Below are 18,295 nucleotides of genomic sequence, written 5' to 3' on the forward strand. Positions count from 1 at the left end.
GACTTTACTGTTGGAGATGGATTTATGTCAAATGGGGGTCTATAATCCTATATGTCACTTTAAATAAATAAATCTATCCCATGTTGGAGATGCTCTTACAAGCAATTTGTTAGCTTCTTGACAGCAAAGTTTGAGGAACCTGAAATGACATTCAGTTTAACATGTTATATATGTAACTTAATGCTGGATTACATAGCTTCCTTAGACTAAGTTTTATGGGCTGGATTTAGCTGCTAGATTAACCAAAAAACTTTGCATATTAAAAAAAAAAAGTATTGTCTATTTGTTAACATTATTTTTCTCTACGTGAACTAGTAGTGAGATAGTTTCGCTGAATGGTTCACTCGCAGCCAAAATCACCTTTTATGGAATGGTTCACCACAAATTGATTTATTTTTTGATCCAACGGATGAGATGCTTGTGTTGATCAATTCAACGCATCTACTTTTCGTTGTTCCATTCAGCACATCTAGATATTAGATTGGAACCATTAGGACTTAGCTTCCAATCCAGATGCTAGGTTAGAACTTCATATGACTTGCCACAATTTATCTTTTGCCACAATTTGTCTTTTGCAGTTTCTTGGGTTTTGAAAGTGGTGGGAGCGGTCGATGGCTCGAAAAGGCTCACTCAAAGACGTCAGATCAGGAAAGAAATTCTGTTTTTTTTTGTAAGATAGATAGCGGGTGTGTATTCCGTGTATTTCAAATGTTGGTCTTGTGTTTATCATTGTTGGATAGGTATTATTATAGTGTCCCGATTTTTCACGCTTGTAAGGTGGTTGGTTACATATATTTTTTTATGTGGCTAGGCTCAGTGATGTTTTCATGTTTCCTTGGTTTCATTCATAACTGACTACAATCCAGTGACCAATTGCCACTATTACTTGTCTTCATTGAATGCAGAATCCAAAATTTTGTACTAAGTAGCTACCCTTAACCAAGAATAAGTGTGAATTTATTATTGCTCTCTTTTTCCTTGAGAGAAGTTGGCTCATATAACTCAAATTGCTGTATATCTCTTTCCAGACAACATTCCGAGGATTCACCTTCTCAATCAGTATTTGCAACTCTTCTCGGCTCGTTGTCCCTGCTACTACTACCTAAAGTTGACCTTGAGAGAAAATGGGCTTCCGAAGATATATTCGCAAATTCTTCATTCCCTGACCTTGGTGTTGTCTTGTGTATAGTCACTGGAAAACAAACTTTAATTGGAAACTGCATTCTCCTCAAAATAAAACTAAGTTTAGTGTAGTACAATTCTTGGAATGTAAACATAATTAGTGTAGATGCTCCTTGTGCTGCAGCGAACATGTTGAAGTTCAGGGAGACTGACAGACTCCTTGCAATAGAAGGATGAGTACATAGCATGGTCTGAAGAAGTTCTTGTAAGAAGAATTTGAAACAAGTCTTTCCCGCCACGAGCCCATGGTTCAAATAATTTTGATTACATTATTGGCGGAACTAGACATTGGTTATGGGTGGGGTAGAAGCTTTTCTTATCCCCGGATTAAGCCTAAGAATCACACGCCGGCTCAAAATAGGCCATGTGAAAAATGGTTTTTTGTCTTTTTCTCTAGTCCTGATTGCCAGTGAGAAGGCTTATGAAATGAAATAAATACTACTTGCTGGTACTTGTTTATTTGAAATTCTTAACAAAATATATGAACATGTATTTTTATTCATGATTAGAAGAACACATCGCTCGCTAAAACGCCTTAAATTATGTGTGAGTTGATCACCCACCTCTTCCGCAGTTCTCATCTACAAATGAGAGCGACATATCCATACTATCATACAAAATCATCTTATTAACCTGTTGAAATGCTCCAAAAACCACAGCCGGCTTATTGGAATCCGAGCTAGCCATAGCTAAACAAACGTTTCCTTGCCTCTCAAACCAAGTCTCTGAAATAACATAATCAGCCTGTTGAAAATGAAATATTATGGTGGGATTTATATACTCTTGTCCAGCTAGAGGAATGAAACAAGCCAAGCTTCCGGTAAATCCTGCACGACGCATACCATATTGCTGAAAATATGTCTCTAGATTCTCGGCAACCACATCAAAAATGTTTTTATACATGGTGGTAAGTGGAACCCCAGAATCTATGATGCAACCGCCAGTTCCATCTCTGTTGTCAATCTCAAATTCTCTTCTTGGAATTGGCAGTCTATTACCACCCACGCTGATACCCTCAAGATTCAAGTAATAGTACGATGTCTCAAAGCTGGTTTCTACTAGGGGAGTTCTGCCAACTTGGCCTTCAATCGTCGCATCTGCACCAAAACTTAAAAATGTGTTTCCTACGAAACCATCCGAGCTATTTTTCACAAAGCAGTAGGAAAATTTACCTTGTCCAAGAGGACCTAAATTGCTTATCAAAGAGTTTGGACCACTTCCTAAACCAAGAATTCCTGCGATAAAATCAGGTTTCTGTTTACTGTGGTTATTACCAATGGTAAAATTTGCTTGGAAAAAACCACAGCCCATTATGCCTGTAAAAGTTTCAATGCCGCTGCTTCTTGATTTTACAGTGAATTTTTCTTTGGCAACAACACCAGATGAAACTTGAGAACTCGCATAATAATTTTTGTAAGCACATTCTCCCTTTGCATTGCAGCTATTACAGGAAGGACCAGTATGACTCTGACAAGGAAAAGGTTGATATGATTCTGACTCCTCCCAAGGATAAAGAGGCGAATCTTGATCGAAAAATTGTGTGGCACCTCGGCATTGAAGCCAAGTAAGATCACTGCCTGAATCAATCAATAAATAGTAATTCATGTATCCATCCTGTTCATTAGGAAATGTACCTATGCCCAAAGATGCAGCGTAGTAAAATGTTCCTTCATCGTAACCCACCGGCACCAAAACATCAGGATTCATCGCGAGTGTTATTTGTGAAGCAATGTATCGTGCTCGAGCTCTGGATTGGTCGATGAGGGATTGAAATCTTTCGTCTGGTGCCATCAAATTATCAAGAGGGTTGTAAAAGGGTGATTCTTTGGAGTCTCTGTGAATCATCCGCAAAGTAAACCCTTTGGGATTCATGGCGATGGTTGAGTTTACCAGTATAACAATAGTTAGAACAATAGTAAAAAGACATGGTTTTGTTCTACCCATTTGTGATCTGGAAAGGATTTTTATGAAAAAAATATCTAGTATTTCTGAGTTTTAGTTTCGAGGGATGGATTGCAATATCACTCTTTCCTGTAAAGATACATTTTATATACTCTTCAATAATATATATATAAAATCTTTAATAATTAAGTATTCCTGAATTTTAGTTTAGAGGGTTGGATCGATATATATCACTCTTGCCTGTAAAGATACATTTTATACTAAATATAATTAAAAATATCGTAACGTTTTTTATTTATACAAAATCTTCAATAATTAATTATTTTTACTACACATATATAAAAAATCTTCAATAATTAATAATTTTTATTACATATATATACAAAATCTTCAATAATTAATTATTTTGTTATATATATATACAAAATCTTTAATAATTAATTATTTTTATTACATATATATACGAAATCTTTAATAATTAATTATTTAATTAGAATGGGATCTTCCGGATAAAAACAAATTAATGTGATATCTTTTGTTTCCTAAAATTAATATTGTCCCTTAATTAAAAGCTAATCACAGAGTATATAGCTGGGTTAGTTGAACCAAATTGAGGAAGGCAAGTTTGGTGGTATCATTCCCCGGATACATTGCACCGTAAAAAGCTCTCGCTTATTGACCATAATCCAAATCCACGAATTTTAATTACTCCCTTTATTCCATTAGAGATGTGGTCTTTGGGGTTTCCGTGCAGATTAAGAAATTGATACATTAGCACTACACCAAAAACACCAATTTACCATGTTTATTCTCGTTGCTAATAATTTAATCAACGCTTATGTCTGTTGCCCACACGGCGTCACAAATTTTGTGCAGCTTTATCTGTTGTTGTAACTAGACTTAAAGAAACCTACAATATAATTTAAGCAACACATAAATACGTTGAGAAATATGTTATCAGAATTTAAAAAAAAAGTTACAAATTAAAATTGATATTTTCAAATTCCGGTATTACATATAGTATGGAACCCTTACAAGCCCTCATCCTTGCAACAATTTTCAACATTATGAATTTACAGAGTAGATCAACATCTAACATAACTCAAAATTTGTTTCTAACATAAGATCTGGTTGGTATAGGAAATTTTTTGTCATGCGACTGCTTTGTACACGTGTTGCATTCAAAATTTAGTAAGCATGAACCCTAGTTAGTAAGTTCGCGAATGATTCGTGAATCATTCGCGAATTTTTCCGTATCACCAATTTTACTGTCTTATTCGCGTACGTTTGCAACTCCGAACCCAAGTCGCGTATTATGTGGCATTCCCGGATTATTCGTGAACCGTTCACGAATTTTACGTATTCCGAATGATATGTCCGCTTAATTCGCCATAAATTCTTTAGCTTTTACTTTTCAAAGACTCCACTTTTTGGGCTTTACTGCCTTCCGAGCATACACGACCGAATATTAGACGTGTTGTAATTTTTATGAAACAAAAACGACTGAAGAGATTTGAAGGTGAAGGTGAGAGAGATCTCAAACTCACTAACCAAGCATCTAAACCACCATACGATGTCCTCTTGGATAACTAATGTTGTATATATTATTAATATCATCATATTAAGTTTATTTTTTCTTTAAATAACTCACACATATGCATAAAAATTGGTCTATGACCTTATAAATACAAATTATTTGTTATATATATATACCGAATTTTCAGAGCCGAACTGACATTTATAAATCGAATTATACACGTACGTATGCCGTTCCGAATTACTGACGAATCACGTCCCGTTGACCGAATTTTGGACCGAATCTGGATTTTACAAAACCGTATAATATTCGTACGTTTGCCGTTCCGTACGTTTGCCGAATCCCGAATTGCTAACTAGGGCATGAACATCACTTATTGACCTACTCGAATCACCTTCTGCAAGTATTCTAATACAGTAGAACCTCCATATATTAATACTCTATATAGTAATAACTTCTATATATTAATACAAATCACAGTCCCAATTTGGGAAATCTTACTTTGATCAGCCTCTATATATTAATACATAAAATTGGTTAAAAAGACCAAAATCAACAATTCCTGGGTGAAATGGACGGTTAGATTTTGATACTGTTTAAATGGACAAAAATATAAAAATAGGCAGGATGTAACCAGTTTCATCGTGCACATTTTCAAATACTTTTTCTTATTTTTAATTTACACAGGATGTATCCAGTTTCATCCTTGCTATTTTTAAATTTAAGCTAGGATGAATCCAGTTTCATCCTTGCTATTTTTTTTGGACATTTCGCCCAAACTATTTTTTACTCGTCTATTTGAACCGTGATTTAAAAATATTTGGACAAATGACCCATTTTCCGATATTAATAACCTCCGTATATTAATATTTTTTTGCTTGCCCAAGAGTATTAATATACGGAGGTTCTACTGTATCTGTCAAGTTTGATACAATGTTAATCTCAGGTTCGTCTGCTAATCACAAAATTCACTTTTAATAAATCCAATTCAGACTCATATTGAAATCCTTAATATTACTAAGCAAAAAATGTTTAACGTCATAAAAAACATTTGCTTAAACTCTTACAAATGAATCGGCTTATACAATCTAATAAAACCAAGTTTGATTAATAAGAAAAATAGAAAGCCGCAATATGAATAGACTATGTGTTCTATAATGTTTGTAACACTGACTACACAGTACAGTAAGCATATGGAAGAAACTATTCGGAGTTATCTTGAAAAATGAAGAAAAATGATTAAACCTGAAAATTAATATAAGCAGTATCTTATCTTCCATCACATAATTAACTTTTGTTTTACTTCAACATTCTGCACTTTAGCGTTTAAGGTGTGGGTCTTTCCTCCAAGATAGATTCTGCGATTACAGCAACCAAGAATATTCATACATATCGCAACTTCCAAAAAGTAAGAATGAATCCGAACATAAAACCGGTTAAACAGTTCAATCAAATGAAAGATAAATTGAAATTATATAGAAATGTAGGTTATAAATCTCGCTTCAACATGTTTTTATTTTTTATTTTTAACATGCTTCAACTCAAATTTCTTATCTTCAAAATTAAATTCCCCGTTCTTCATTCGTATCAGTTTCAAAATATTTTTTTCCGTGCCTTTTGTATCCCCTCAGAGCTTCAAAACATTCTTAACCAAATCCCCAAAAATACTGCAATTCAGGCAAAACGATACCTGTAATTTACGTTCCGGAGTAGGGAACAGACAATACAGAAGCATCCAATTATCCCAAAATCGAATCTCCCTTTGTATTTCCCTGGGAAAAAGAAGAAGCAGAAAGTTAGTATCAAGAAACAAAAACAGTTAGGACATTAAGTATGCAGTCCCAGGATTGCAGTTGAAATTCTCATCTGTTACACAGATTTACAGTTGAAATTCCAATTGGTGGTGGTTCTTATGACTAAACTTAACTTCCCAAAAACATAATCAGAGACCTATATAGGAATACATTTAGAGAAATGCTCCAATCACTACCGTTTAATAGAGAATACTAAAAGCCTGGCCGATTAAACCACCTTTGCAATGACCATTTACGATATCAATGAACAATTGGCTTATCATCCTTTTACAATGTTCTTACACAACTCAATGGAAACACTCACCTCATTACTTCCACATATGTCAGTAATGAGAGTTCAAATTCGTAATCTTTCTCAGGTAAAGTTCTTATTCAATCATTTTCTCAAACACTCCAACCCCATAGAAAATTTAAAATTAAAGACATTTGTCCGAATATTATGTCGGTGAAGAGAACACTAAGTCAGAAGATATGTATGATCTAACTACGGTGGACTACAAACAAGATAAACAAGTGTGCGGTCAAGGCACCTGCAAGATTATTGGATCAAGTCAGCTATTAATCGTGTAATATAGAAAGATAAGTTTCACCGCTTGTTACTAGGTTTATATCCTATCACATATAAATAGGATTCATCTTGTAAATGTAAATTATCCCAGAATGATCAATTTCTGGAGATCAATAATCTAATTCACTCTACGGGATTCTGTCAGTCGACGTAGGCGTTAGTACCGAACCACTTTAACTCTCTTCTCTTCTTTAGTTATGCTTGATTGATTTTGCTTAATCGATGATCCGTCTCGATACCTATAATTTATTAACATCACTGAAATCTAAGCATACTAATGAACTTGAAATTTTAACCAACCGTGTACAATTCTTAGTGAATTCAACCAAATTTGCATCAGTTAATTGCCTAACCATACGCAATGAATAGAAATTCAAACACCACAAATGAAGTTTGCAGATGGAGGTTGTTGTAGTGGAGGAGTTGATAGAGTTACATCTAAAAAATTGTTTCCATCCAGTGATTCTTGGAGGAAAGAGACCAATTTAGGATAGAGGAAGAAAAAACCTCGTTCGTCCGAAGGATGTGTGCCAAGCACCTTGCTACTCCAGTGCATCTACAGGAAGAGAAATCCTCCTTCAATCCGGTCATATTCTATCATCCAAATATATGATTTTCATTTGGGTGTTTTAAAATTTGAGGGTTTAATGGCAACCCAGTATGGTCGGAATTCCATAAGGAGGGCCTTAGTAGCCAGAAACGTGAAAGGGCGTCACGAATCTTCTTCAAAATCGCGATTTTGGGTTCCCAAATTAAATCCGTATCAGGAACGCGATTTTAGAGTGCAAAAAACGCGCTCCCAACTAGTTAGAAACGTGTGATTTTTTTCAACCAATCCCAACATAAACTTAATTCCTACCACCGATTTCCAATATAAACTTGACCAGACATAAACTCAATTCCAATATGAAGTTCGTTCCCACCGATTTCTAGTATTTAGTTTCTTGTAATCAGATAGGAAATCTTATTATCACTTCGGATCTAGAAACTGAAGAGACATGATACTCTATATAAGGCCACTCTCTGGCTCCTTTTATCTAACGTAGGAACACCATTCTAGGGTTTTCTCATTTATAGAGTGTACAAGAATATGATTACTATATAAGTCCGTTGAAGAGATTGGTCATTCGAATGTCTTACAAGTCCTCAGAGACAACGGGGCAAATTGCAAACTGGCTGGAGAACTCATAAGAAAAAGTATCCACATATTTTGTCATATTGTTTGATTACACAATTGGAAACTTAGTAATATAATTAAGAGTTCTAAAAGTTTACATTCCCGAATCGTTCCTCGAATTTCATTTTCTTAAAATTTTACGGTTTGCTTTTCCGTCCTCGCTCTCATTTCCGTTCCTGTTCCCGCTCCTGGCTACTAAGAGGCGGGCATAACATTGATTGTTCACATAGTGGAAGTGAAAAAACCATCGAATGGCTTTCTCTAGTCTTGATCTCGTGTTTGGGAGACTAAGAGTTTGATCTCCTACGTGGGAGGTTAAGAGTTTTTTGTTGAACTAATAAGATAGTATCTTAGGGAATTTAAGAGGGGAAAAATACGGTTTAGTCCAAAAACGCAGTAAAAAATACGGACTAGTCTATCCCGAATTAACTAGGTACAATTTAGTCCAAAAGTTATTTAAAATATGGAAAATACACATATAACCTTCCTGATTAACAATTTAGTCCAAATATTTGCAATTTAGTCCAAAGTGACTCATGTTGATGTGAGTAATATAAAAATAATTGAAAAACAATTTATCTTTTGAACCATTTGTCCAAAATTCGCAAACTTTATATATTCGAAAAGCTCTTTTCGAGAGCTACAAAAAGAGTACCCATATGACTATATAATTCTCATTTTTTTAAAAATCTTAGTTTACACTGGTGTACAAACATGTACGCATCTACAAAAATCCTCCATAAAATCGAAAGACAAGATCAAGGTCCATATTAAATAAACATAACATGGTTAGGCTTGGACGCTCTACCATTTTGAGCTTATGAGCCCCTAAAGATAAACAATAAATGTGCACAATAACAATCAATATGTGTACAACTGTGCATACGTTGTGTACCCAAAACTGTGTACCAAGGACAATAACAATCAACATCTGTATAACTCTATGCACATTAAAAACCAACATGTGTATAACCGTGCGCACATTAACAATCACCAACAACGAGTACAGTATAAAAATGTGCATATGATTTTGCTAGATATCATATAAAAACAAGAAAAATAAGCTTCCACAAATAACAAGGATGTTTTATCCCAAAATACACCTTTTGCAGACATTGCCATCCAACCAAAGTCTAATAATCTTATTACTTTAGGCACTCGGTAGTCTTTAACAAAATGTTTAGTTGAACCATATTAGTCATAATAAAAAATAAAGCGCTTACTGGAATCAGATTCAAGGACGACTATTACTTTTAAAGGGAGAATACAAACTAAAGTCCATACAACCCTAATATAATTTGAACCATAATAGTCATAACAAAAAATAAAATGAAAAATAGACACAAATCAGCTAAATCATCAAGTAAGAAGGAATTTAATACCTCATTAATATATAAAACCTGTCCATTGTTCTTCTCCACTTTCTTAAGCTTTCTCAAAAAGTACCTAAATACATAGCAATCATGCTATTAAAACCATCTCATGATATCGAAAAACAACAACTTATGGGTTTCATCAAGAATTAATTTTTTTATATTTTGAGAGAGCACAATGTTGTACAATTATGTACACATCTACAAAAATCTGACATTCGTACGAGATAGCACAATGATGTACAACTATGTACACACGTATTAAAAAATCTAAGAAATCAGACATCCATACCCACAAAACAGGACATATTATTGAGATTGTACACACTTATAAAAAAATCCAAGGCCATAAAATCATGAGAAAGCACAATGGTGTACAAAAATGTACACCCCTACGAAAATCCAACATTTATACCAGAAAACATGCATATATTATTGAGATAGCACAGTGGTGTACAACTATGTACACACCTCTAAAAAAATCCAATACATATACACATTAGTACGATAAATAGCAGCAGTTTACGTTAATGGGCATAAAATGAACACCAAGGAGGAATGGCTACTAGGATGCCTGAAATAATGTACCTCTTCAGTAGTTAAAACTTAGAATAACAATAATAAAGTTGGTATAATTTTTTCATTGCAGCAAAATTAATGGCACATTAGCTGCTAAAGAGGTATAATAAAGTTGGTATAATGATTTCCTACTTGTTGGTCTGTACACATAAATTATAGTTCTGCAAGTGTACAACTATGTACACCTAAATAATCAATATATAACCATTCTGATACAGAAGGAAAATGAGAGCATCTTTGTTCCACTGCTACTATAAACTGAGGCAATTGTGAAACTTACCTTTGGTGAAAGCAAGTCAAAGTTTTTAAAATTACACTTTTTCCCAGTTTCTTCAAGCTTTTTTTACATTAAGCAACTGAAATCCTTAGCGCCACAGCAGAAGTCAACTATCTGAAATAAAATTTGGCATCATATGCAAATAATGTTTATGTTAAAACTCTTACTATTTTGGTAACGAGAAACAGATGTAGTTGACATGAAATTACAAGATACTAAGATGATACAATGAACTATCTAATAAGTTGTTGGATAATAATTAACGACAAGGAACCAAAGAGCCATGATGATTTCTTATCATGTCCCCGTTTTCCACATAAGGCTGAAGCTTATCAAGAATCTACACATAAAATCTAATATAGTCGGTGTTCATCTATTCCAGTTAATTGCTCTTAGAGTACCTAGAAGAACTGGAGTTTCTTCTTGTTCTAGAAAGCAAATGATGTGTGTGTGTGTGTATATATATATATACCAGTACATCCGGGTGGAGTAGAATCCATCTAGACCTACTACTCCTGTAAGCATTGAGGCATTACAGTCTATAGTGAATATTGATCGCAGGTGTACATTGTTGTACAAATGATAATTTTTTTAAAATCTATCCATCTAGACCTACTGCTTCTTGTTCTAGAATCCATTTAGACTTACTGTTCCTGCTAATGTTATGTGTATATATATATATATATACAAGTACATCTTGTAAGCTTTCATTAGGACCCTTACGAAATACATGCCATATGCATTAACTAAGACCCTTGGAAATCATTTCTAGTAAGCAGATGCTACTAATAAACTCTTGTCTTATTGATATCATACATGAGGAGGATAAGAAAGATCAACAAAGTTGATGGGCATCTTTTTTTTGCACTTTCCAGTAATCCTAAACAACTACGTTCAAGTAAACACCCCTGATTAGCTTGGTCTACTTATTTTCTTCTTTATCACTAAGTTATTTGTTTGGTTTATTCCAAAAATAAAACATAAAAGAAATGAGGAAAAATAAATTGTTGTGATGTTATACCTCATCCATAAAAGTCATTGAGCAATCTTTCAGTACCCAAACACCCTTCTTGGTAAGGTCAAAAATCCTTCCAGGTGTTCCAATGAGAAAATGCACAGGTTAGTATAAACACATGATGTCATCCTTTAGACTGGTTTCGCCAGTAGTGACCATAACTTGAATCTTCTAAAGCTTCTCGATCTCTTTATAGAAAGGAAGAATAATCATTGAAACCAACAGGAAGAAAGGAACAATACTCATGAAAATCAACAAGTGTACAATTATGTACACATTAAGAATCAAAGTGTATAATTATATACAAATTAAGAACCGACATGTGTACAACCAAGTGCACATTAACAATTAAAAAAAATAAAAAATTATCAGGAAGAAAGGAACAATACTCATGAAAATTAACGAGTGTACAACTATATACACATTAAGAATTAACGTGTACAACTATGTACATATTAAGAATCGACATGTGTACAGCTAAGTGCACATTAACAATTGAAAAATATAAAAAATAAGGATAATTATAATTATGTAGGTAGACAAAAAAAAAGGATAATTATGAATGTTGTCCACTGCAATGACACATAATGATCCACTATGAAGTGTTTCGAAACTCACTCACTGACACACATGTTGAAAGCCTTCACATATCGGGAGGATATAAGCAGCACTAAACAAAATACAAGTGTACAAAAAAGAAGAATCATTTAATCTAAAAGGTAGCGAGCCCGAAAAGTCTACTCAAAATTGAACAGGAAAAGAGAATCACTTCCTAAAGATTGTATCACAGTAAGAATTAAAATATTAAGTACAATAATGGCTCATCTGTAGGTAAGAATCACATGAATGCAAACACAGACTAATCTAAATGAGAATTAAGAAATGAAGAAGATAAATTTCTTGGTTATTCCTTTAAGTAAAGGATCATTAAGTGCACAAGATCTTGGATACCAACCACAAAGATGAAACTTACTAGAGTCTTAATTTGTCATCAGAAATTGATTCTTGACTGCTAGTATATTCAGGTGAAACTTTCACAAACCAGGTAATCGACAAAACAAAACATAAGAAGGATATTCACTAACCTGGGTTTAATAATATTTGTTCCAGATACAATGATTGACGATGCTCATCCATGATATGCAATAGACAAGTAAAACCTGGATAGAACAAAATTTCTTTAGAGAAAGACATAAGATTGGGGAAAATGATGGATAATAACGAGGGACTTGGAATATTTAAGCAATTGCAGAAAAAGGCTATGAATCTATGATATTTGAAGTCTCTAAAGGATAATCAAGGTGTCAAAATTGACAAAGAGAAATCTAAGACCAAAGACAGTAAGCACACCAGGATTGTCTGCTACAAATCGAATGGCATCCCAACCACCAACAAGAACTCCAATGGTATTCAAGTAGGGTGGATCCACCAGATTCAACTTTGATGTTCTAAGGTTGTAATTACTTTATCCGTACTCCACGACATACAAACCATACCCATGCATATGAACCGAATGATTCTCGGTACCAACCGTTCCTATGTCCTACAAAATAAGTTCAACTCTAGAACCAAATTCCAATACCTTAGTTCTAGTTCCAACCAATGATTGAGTATCATGAGAGATATTATTAGGAGATCCATTGACATAATCATAAACTGTGGGGTGTATCAGGAAGATCTCTTGTAAAATGAAATAGTAAGCTTGTAGGACTAGTAAACGAAATCTGATTAACAGAAGCACCCAAAACCCTCCATGTGGTCCTTGCCAATTCTTATCAGGATTTGAAGACCCACATTTTTCAACGTTTAGTCCTAAAATAGGTTTACATCGATTTCCCTTGGTATCGTAATCCATCCATAACCGTTTTCACATCTACAACATCATTAACAGCTATATCATAGATTCACAACCGAAATTAACTAGTAAGTCACGGAATTTCTTAGTTATTCCTCAATTAACAAATAAACCTAAAGTGACTGTTTGTACCCAACATAATCCATATTTTCCCATACAATGACACATATCTAATCTCATGCATCGATTAAAAACTAAAATTGAAACCGAAGTAATTAGGTTTTTGAAATCGCATAAAAAAGATCCGAAATCAATTCCGAAATCGATAAACTAACAATTGCGATCAAATTAAATGAGAAGAATAAAAGAGACTTATCTTTCCAATCGCTTTCAATGACGAATTCTTCAATGTGGAAATTGAATCTCATTAAGGCTTCTCTTGGATTGAGTTAATCTTCAAAAAGAAAGTACTGATGATAAGAGTTTTGGTTTTCAAGTGAATCAAATTGAATCGGTTATTTGTTGATTCTCAGATTTATGTTTGTCTATTGAACTTTCATTGAGAAGAAATCAGGATTTGGTCTTCAGGAAGAGTCTCTTCAGACATTGGAAATGAAAACGCAGAACTGAAACTCGAAGAAATAGTACTACAGGTGATAGGTATTTTCGGTATTGAAAAAAATGAATTTGGATTAAATCGTTCACAAAAGGATTAAACCGTTCAAAATTTGGTAGATTCGGACTTTTTAGTACTAGGCTTAAAGGGACAGGATTAGAGTGTCTAAAGCCCAACTAAAATGGGATTAAACGTTAATTTGAGGTGGGGCGTGTACAGAAGCTCCACCAAATATGGCTTATTACCGCCAGATTTGAAGTGTATAGGATGAAAACTGGGAGGGGGTGAGAAGATCATATCCGCTAGTTAGAAAAATTAATGTATCTGAGACGTTGCGTAACACACCAAACCCTCCTATTGTATAACCATTGAAATTTAAAATCCAACCATCAAAGTTCACACGGAATAGCAGAGAAACTTAATGTCATTAATAATTATTATGATTTATCATAAAAAAATGAGACTGCATTTCAGGGTAATATTTATAATGATTTTACGCATTACTTATACTTCCTTCATCACGTTTCTATAATAGAATCAATGGATAGGAAGAGCATCGCAAAAAAAAAAAAACGGTTGAAATTTTAATGATTCTAATAGTATCCACAAACTACATAGACTAACCCCAAATGTTTCCATGGCCATAAGTCTAATGTATTTGCGCCCCCTAGTCTATTCCGCATATATTATTTATGCAACTTTTTTTTATAATAAAAAGAGAACAGAAGCTCTAGAAAGAGCAACTTACTCCAAAATTATAGCAGAAGTTTGAGAATCAACTGAGCTAATCATAGCTCCAAGAGGATCCCTAGCCATATTAGAAGAGTTATTACAGTAATCCTGAATGATAGAGTTTGGACTAGACTGTAAAGTTTGCCAAAAAAGTTTCAAGTTGGTACCTTTCCAGTTCATGTTCTGAAATAGAAGAGAAGTGCTAGTGATCCTAGCTAGTTTAGAAGCATTTTTATGATGTTGACTATCTAATTTAGTGATATTTCCCAAAACAAAGTCGATAACTCCTAACTTCCTATCTTAAATCGTAGAGTTTTCTTGGAACCGTTGTTGTACTGCAATTTTGTAGGTTGTGTGAATGGCTTGTAGAATATCATCATCTTCTGCTTCAAAGTTGATATTGGTCTTTTTCATCTCTTTTCCCCAGGTCAGTGCTAGTTGATCTCCTCTGCAGGATTTGCTTGATCTATTGAGTCCAATTGCTGGGTCTTTAACATTCCTGGCTCCCATGCATTGGCCTGAGAAAGAAAGAGCCACCAAAGCAAAGTTAGTATACTAAAATCCATCACCATTATCTAAATTATTATAAACTTCCATAATATTTATGTTAATAGTGATTCCAATTTTTTTTTGTAATTGTCTGCCTCTGGTGTGAGTGCTCAAGTTATTCGCAGCACTGCTAGCTTGAGAGTAAATATTGTTTAAGATATGACTGGGTTTGTGAAGAACCCTGTCATGGGAGCAAAGGTGTTGAGTGATTTTCAAAGCAGTAGGAGCAGCATTAGGATCAATGTTTCTGAAAATTTTGTCACATTTGGCTTTCCAGATAAACCAACATATGGTAGCATAAGAAGAGTTCCAGCTGGTTGTGGTATTGTCGGGTGAAAACCAACTATTAAACCAATCATGAAAAGATCTATGATTAATAAATAACTGGTGATTCTCCCCAAAGAGATTCCTCCAAACATCTGAAGTAGTAGGGTAAGCTAAGAGCACATGATTAATGTCTTCATTTGCACACTTGCAGATATTACAGAGAGGGTCAATATAGGTTAGGACACCATCAGACTTGGCATTTGTTGGAAGTATTCCATGAGCACATTTCCATATGAATATTTGGATGGCTGGGTTGGTATCTAATTTCCAAATATCTCCCCATGGAGTTGTAAGAGTATCTCCAACATATTTATCCTCAATATGTTTATCATAAAGGTATTTAACTGTGAATTTTCTAGTATGACTTAAGCTCCATTGGATGGTTTCCACAGAGTTAGGGTGATGATGTGTCTGGAAAATGAGTTGTTGAATATGTTGAGGAAACCAGAGGAAAATAATGTGATGATCCCATTTCCCATTGGTATTGAAGAGTTGGTTAACAGTTTCAGGTTGGAGGGGCAGTGAAGTGGTTTTTGGAGAATGTCAGGTAGATTTTCTATCCATTTATCTTCCCAGATATGTATGTTGGTTTCATACCCTATTTTCCAGATATAGTACTTTTGAATGAAGGTGATGTCCTCTAAAATTCCTTTCAATCCAGGAATCAGTGTTCTTTGGATTTGTTTCCATTCTAATGACTTCCTTGTTTGGGAAGTTAGAATCCTTTATAGTACTGGTCCACGGAGAGTGTGGTTCTTTTATCAATCTCCAATAAATTTTAGAAATCATAGCCAGATTGAAGTATTCCATGTTTTTGAAACCCAGGCCTCCTAGCTCTTTTGGTTTGTTGACAGCATCTCAAGAAATGTAGAAGAGACCTTTGGGTTTGTCTTGATCTTTATTCCAGAAGAAATTTCTTTGTATAGTATTTATCTCTTTGCAGGTGCCTTTTGGGATCTTGAAGCAATTCATTTGATATATGCTTGAGTTGAGGTAATTGTTTGGATCGTAATGACTTTGCCAGCTGTAGATAGAGTAGATTTCCAACCTGCCAGTCTGAGCTTCAGTTTGTCCAAACCAGGTTTGAAAGCTTGAATCTTGCTTATGTTGGTGAAGAGGGGGGACCCCAGGTACTTGTCAGAAGTATCAACTCTTTGGACTTTCATAGTATCACTTATGCTATCAGCAATGCTAGGATCGGTATTCTTACTGAAGAATATACCAGATTTGGAGAAGTTTATGAGTTTTCCTGAGGAGTGCCCAAAGTCTTGAAAAATCTTGATTAAGTTGTTACATTCTTCCAAAGCTTTGCGAAAAATCATACAATCATCTGCAAAGAGGAGGTGATTGATATTAGGTGCTTCACTGCAGATTTTGGTTCCATGAATAAGAACCTCAGTTTCAGCAGCAGTCAGATATCTAGATAAGGCTTCCATGCAGAACAGAAATAGATAAGGAGATAAAGGATCTCCTTGTCTGACACCTCTAGTTGGTTTAAAGAACTTTCCAGGAGAACCATTCACCAAGACAGCCATGGTGGTGGTGGACATGCATTGATGAACCAGATTGCACCATTGAGTGCTGAATCCCATTTGTTTCATGACTTGCATAAGGAATTCCCAATTAACTCTGTCAAAAGCCTTGGCCATATCAATTTTGATTCCCATGGTGCCATTAGCTCCTTTTTTGCCTCTTCTAGTATTCATGTGATGAATAATCTCATCGGCAATAGATATGTTGTCAGATATTTGTCTACCATGAATGAAAGCAGACTGAAAGGGGGATATGAGGGAAGGTAAAAGAGGTTTTAATATTTGGGCCAGAAGTTTTGATATGATTTTGTAAGTAGTATTACACAAAGATATAGGCCTGAAGTGGGAAGGGGTAATGTGGTTATCATTTTTGGGAATAAGAGAGATAAAAGTAGAGTTCATTTCTTTGAGAATATAGCCATATGTGAAGAAATTTTTGACCATAGAAATGATGTCTGCTCCCACAACATCCCTGTTTGCTTGGAAAAAGTTGGGTGAAAAATCATTGGGTCCTGGGGCTTTGTCACCAGCCATGCTAAAAAGAATATTTTTGATCTGCTCAGCTTCAGGAATCTTAAGGAGATCATCATTTTCAATATTGTTGATGGTGGTGGGTATGAGGTTTATGAGAGAGGGATTTATTTTTATGTGTTCAGCAGTGGCCATAGTAGCAAAGTGATTGGTGAAACAGGCAGCAACTTCCTCTTTGTTGTGAAGCCATGAGCCATCAACTTGTTGAATAGACTCAATTTTATTTCTTCTGTACCTTTTCTTGGATGATAAGTGGAAGAAGCTAGTATTCTTATCTCCAAGTTTGATAAGTTGATCTCTGATTTTGGTCTTCTAGAAGTTTTATTGAATATTCTGCCAGTGTTCAACTTGCCTTTTAGCTTCTCTTATTTCCTTGCCTCCGTTGCTGTTAAACTAATTTTTGGTAATCCAGTTCAGGTGTTGTATGCTGGCTTCTAGATTAGTTTTGATGTTGCTATAGACCTCCTTGTTCCACTTTTTTAACTTAAATTTGATACCTCTTAATTTCCTGGCAATCTTTATAGCAAGTGATCCTTTGTGATGAGTACTCCAACATTCTGTAATGATGTCTTTGCAGTCTTGGTGATCAAGCCAAGGGCCAAAGAATTTGAATGGGATGTGACCTTGCTTCCAATTGGGGTTGGTATTGATAAAAATTGGGTTGTGATCAGAGCCAATGGCAAGAATATTTGATATGGTGGTATTTGGGTGTATTTTAAGCCATGTTTCATTAGCCAGCCCTCTATCCAATCTTTGTTCAGTAAGGTGAATACCAGTTCTTCTGTTTGT

The 18,295-nt window shown here is 34.7% G+C and overlaps 1 protein-coding gene across 1 annotated transcript; it reads right to left on the reverse strand.

The window, feature by feature from the left end:
• Positions 1–1,737: 1,737 nt before the first annotated feature.
• On the reverse strand, positions 1,738–3,054 carry LOC113327907 (aspartic proteinase nepenthesin-2-like). The gene has a single exon (XM_026575024.1). The coding sequence runs from the start codon at positions 3,052–3,054 to the stop codon at positions 1,738–1,740; it is 1,317 nt and encodes a 438-aa protein (XP_026430809.1).
• Positions 3,055–18,295: the final 15,241 nt, after the last annotated feature.

This window comes from Papaver somniferum, unplaced genomic scaffold (assembly GCF_003573695.1).
Source record: "Papaver somniferum cultivar HN1 unplaced genomic scaffold, ASM357369v1 unplaced-scaffold_107, whole genome shotgun sequence".
Classification (NCBI taxonomy): domain Eukaryota; kingdom Viridiplantae; phylum Streptophyta; class Magnoliopsida; order Ranunculales; family Papaveraceae; genus Papaver; species Papaver somniferum.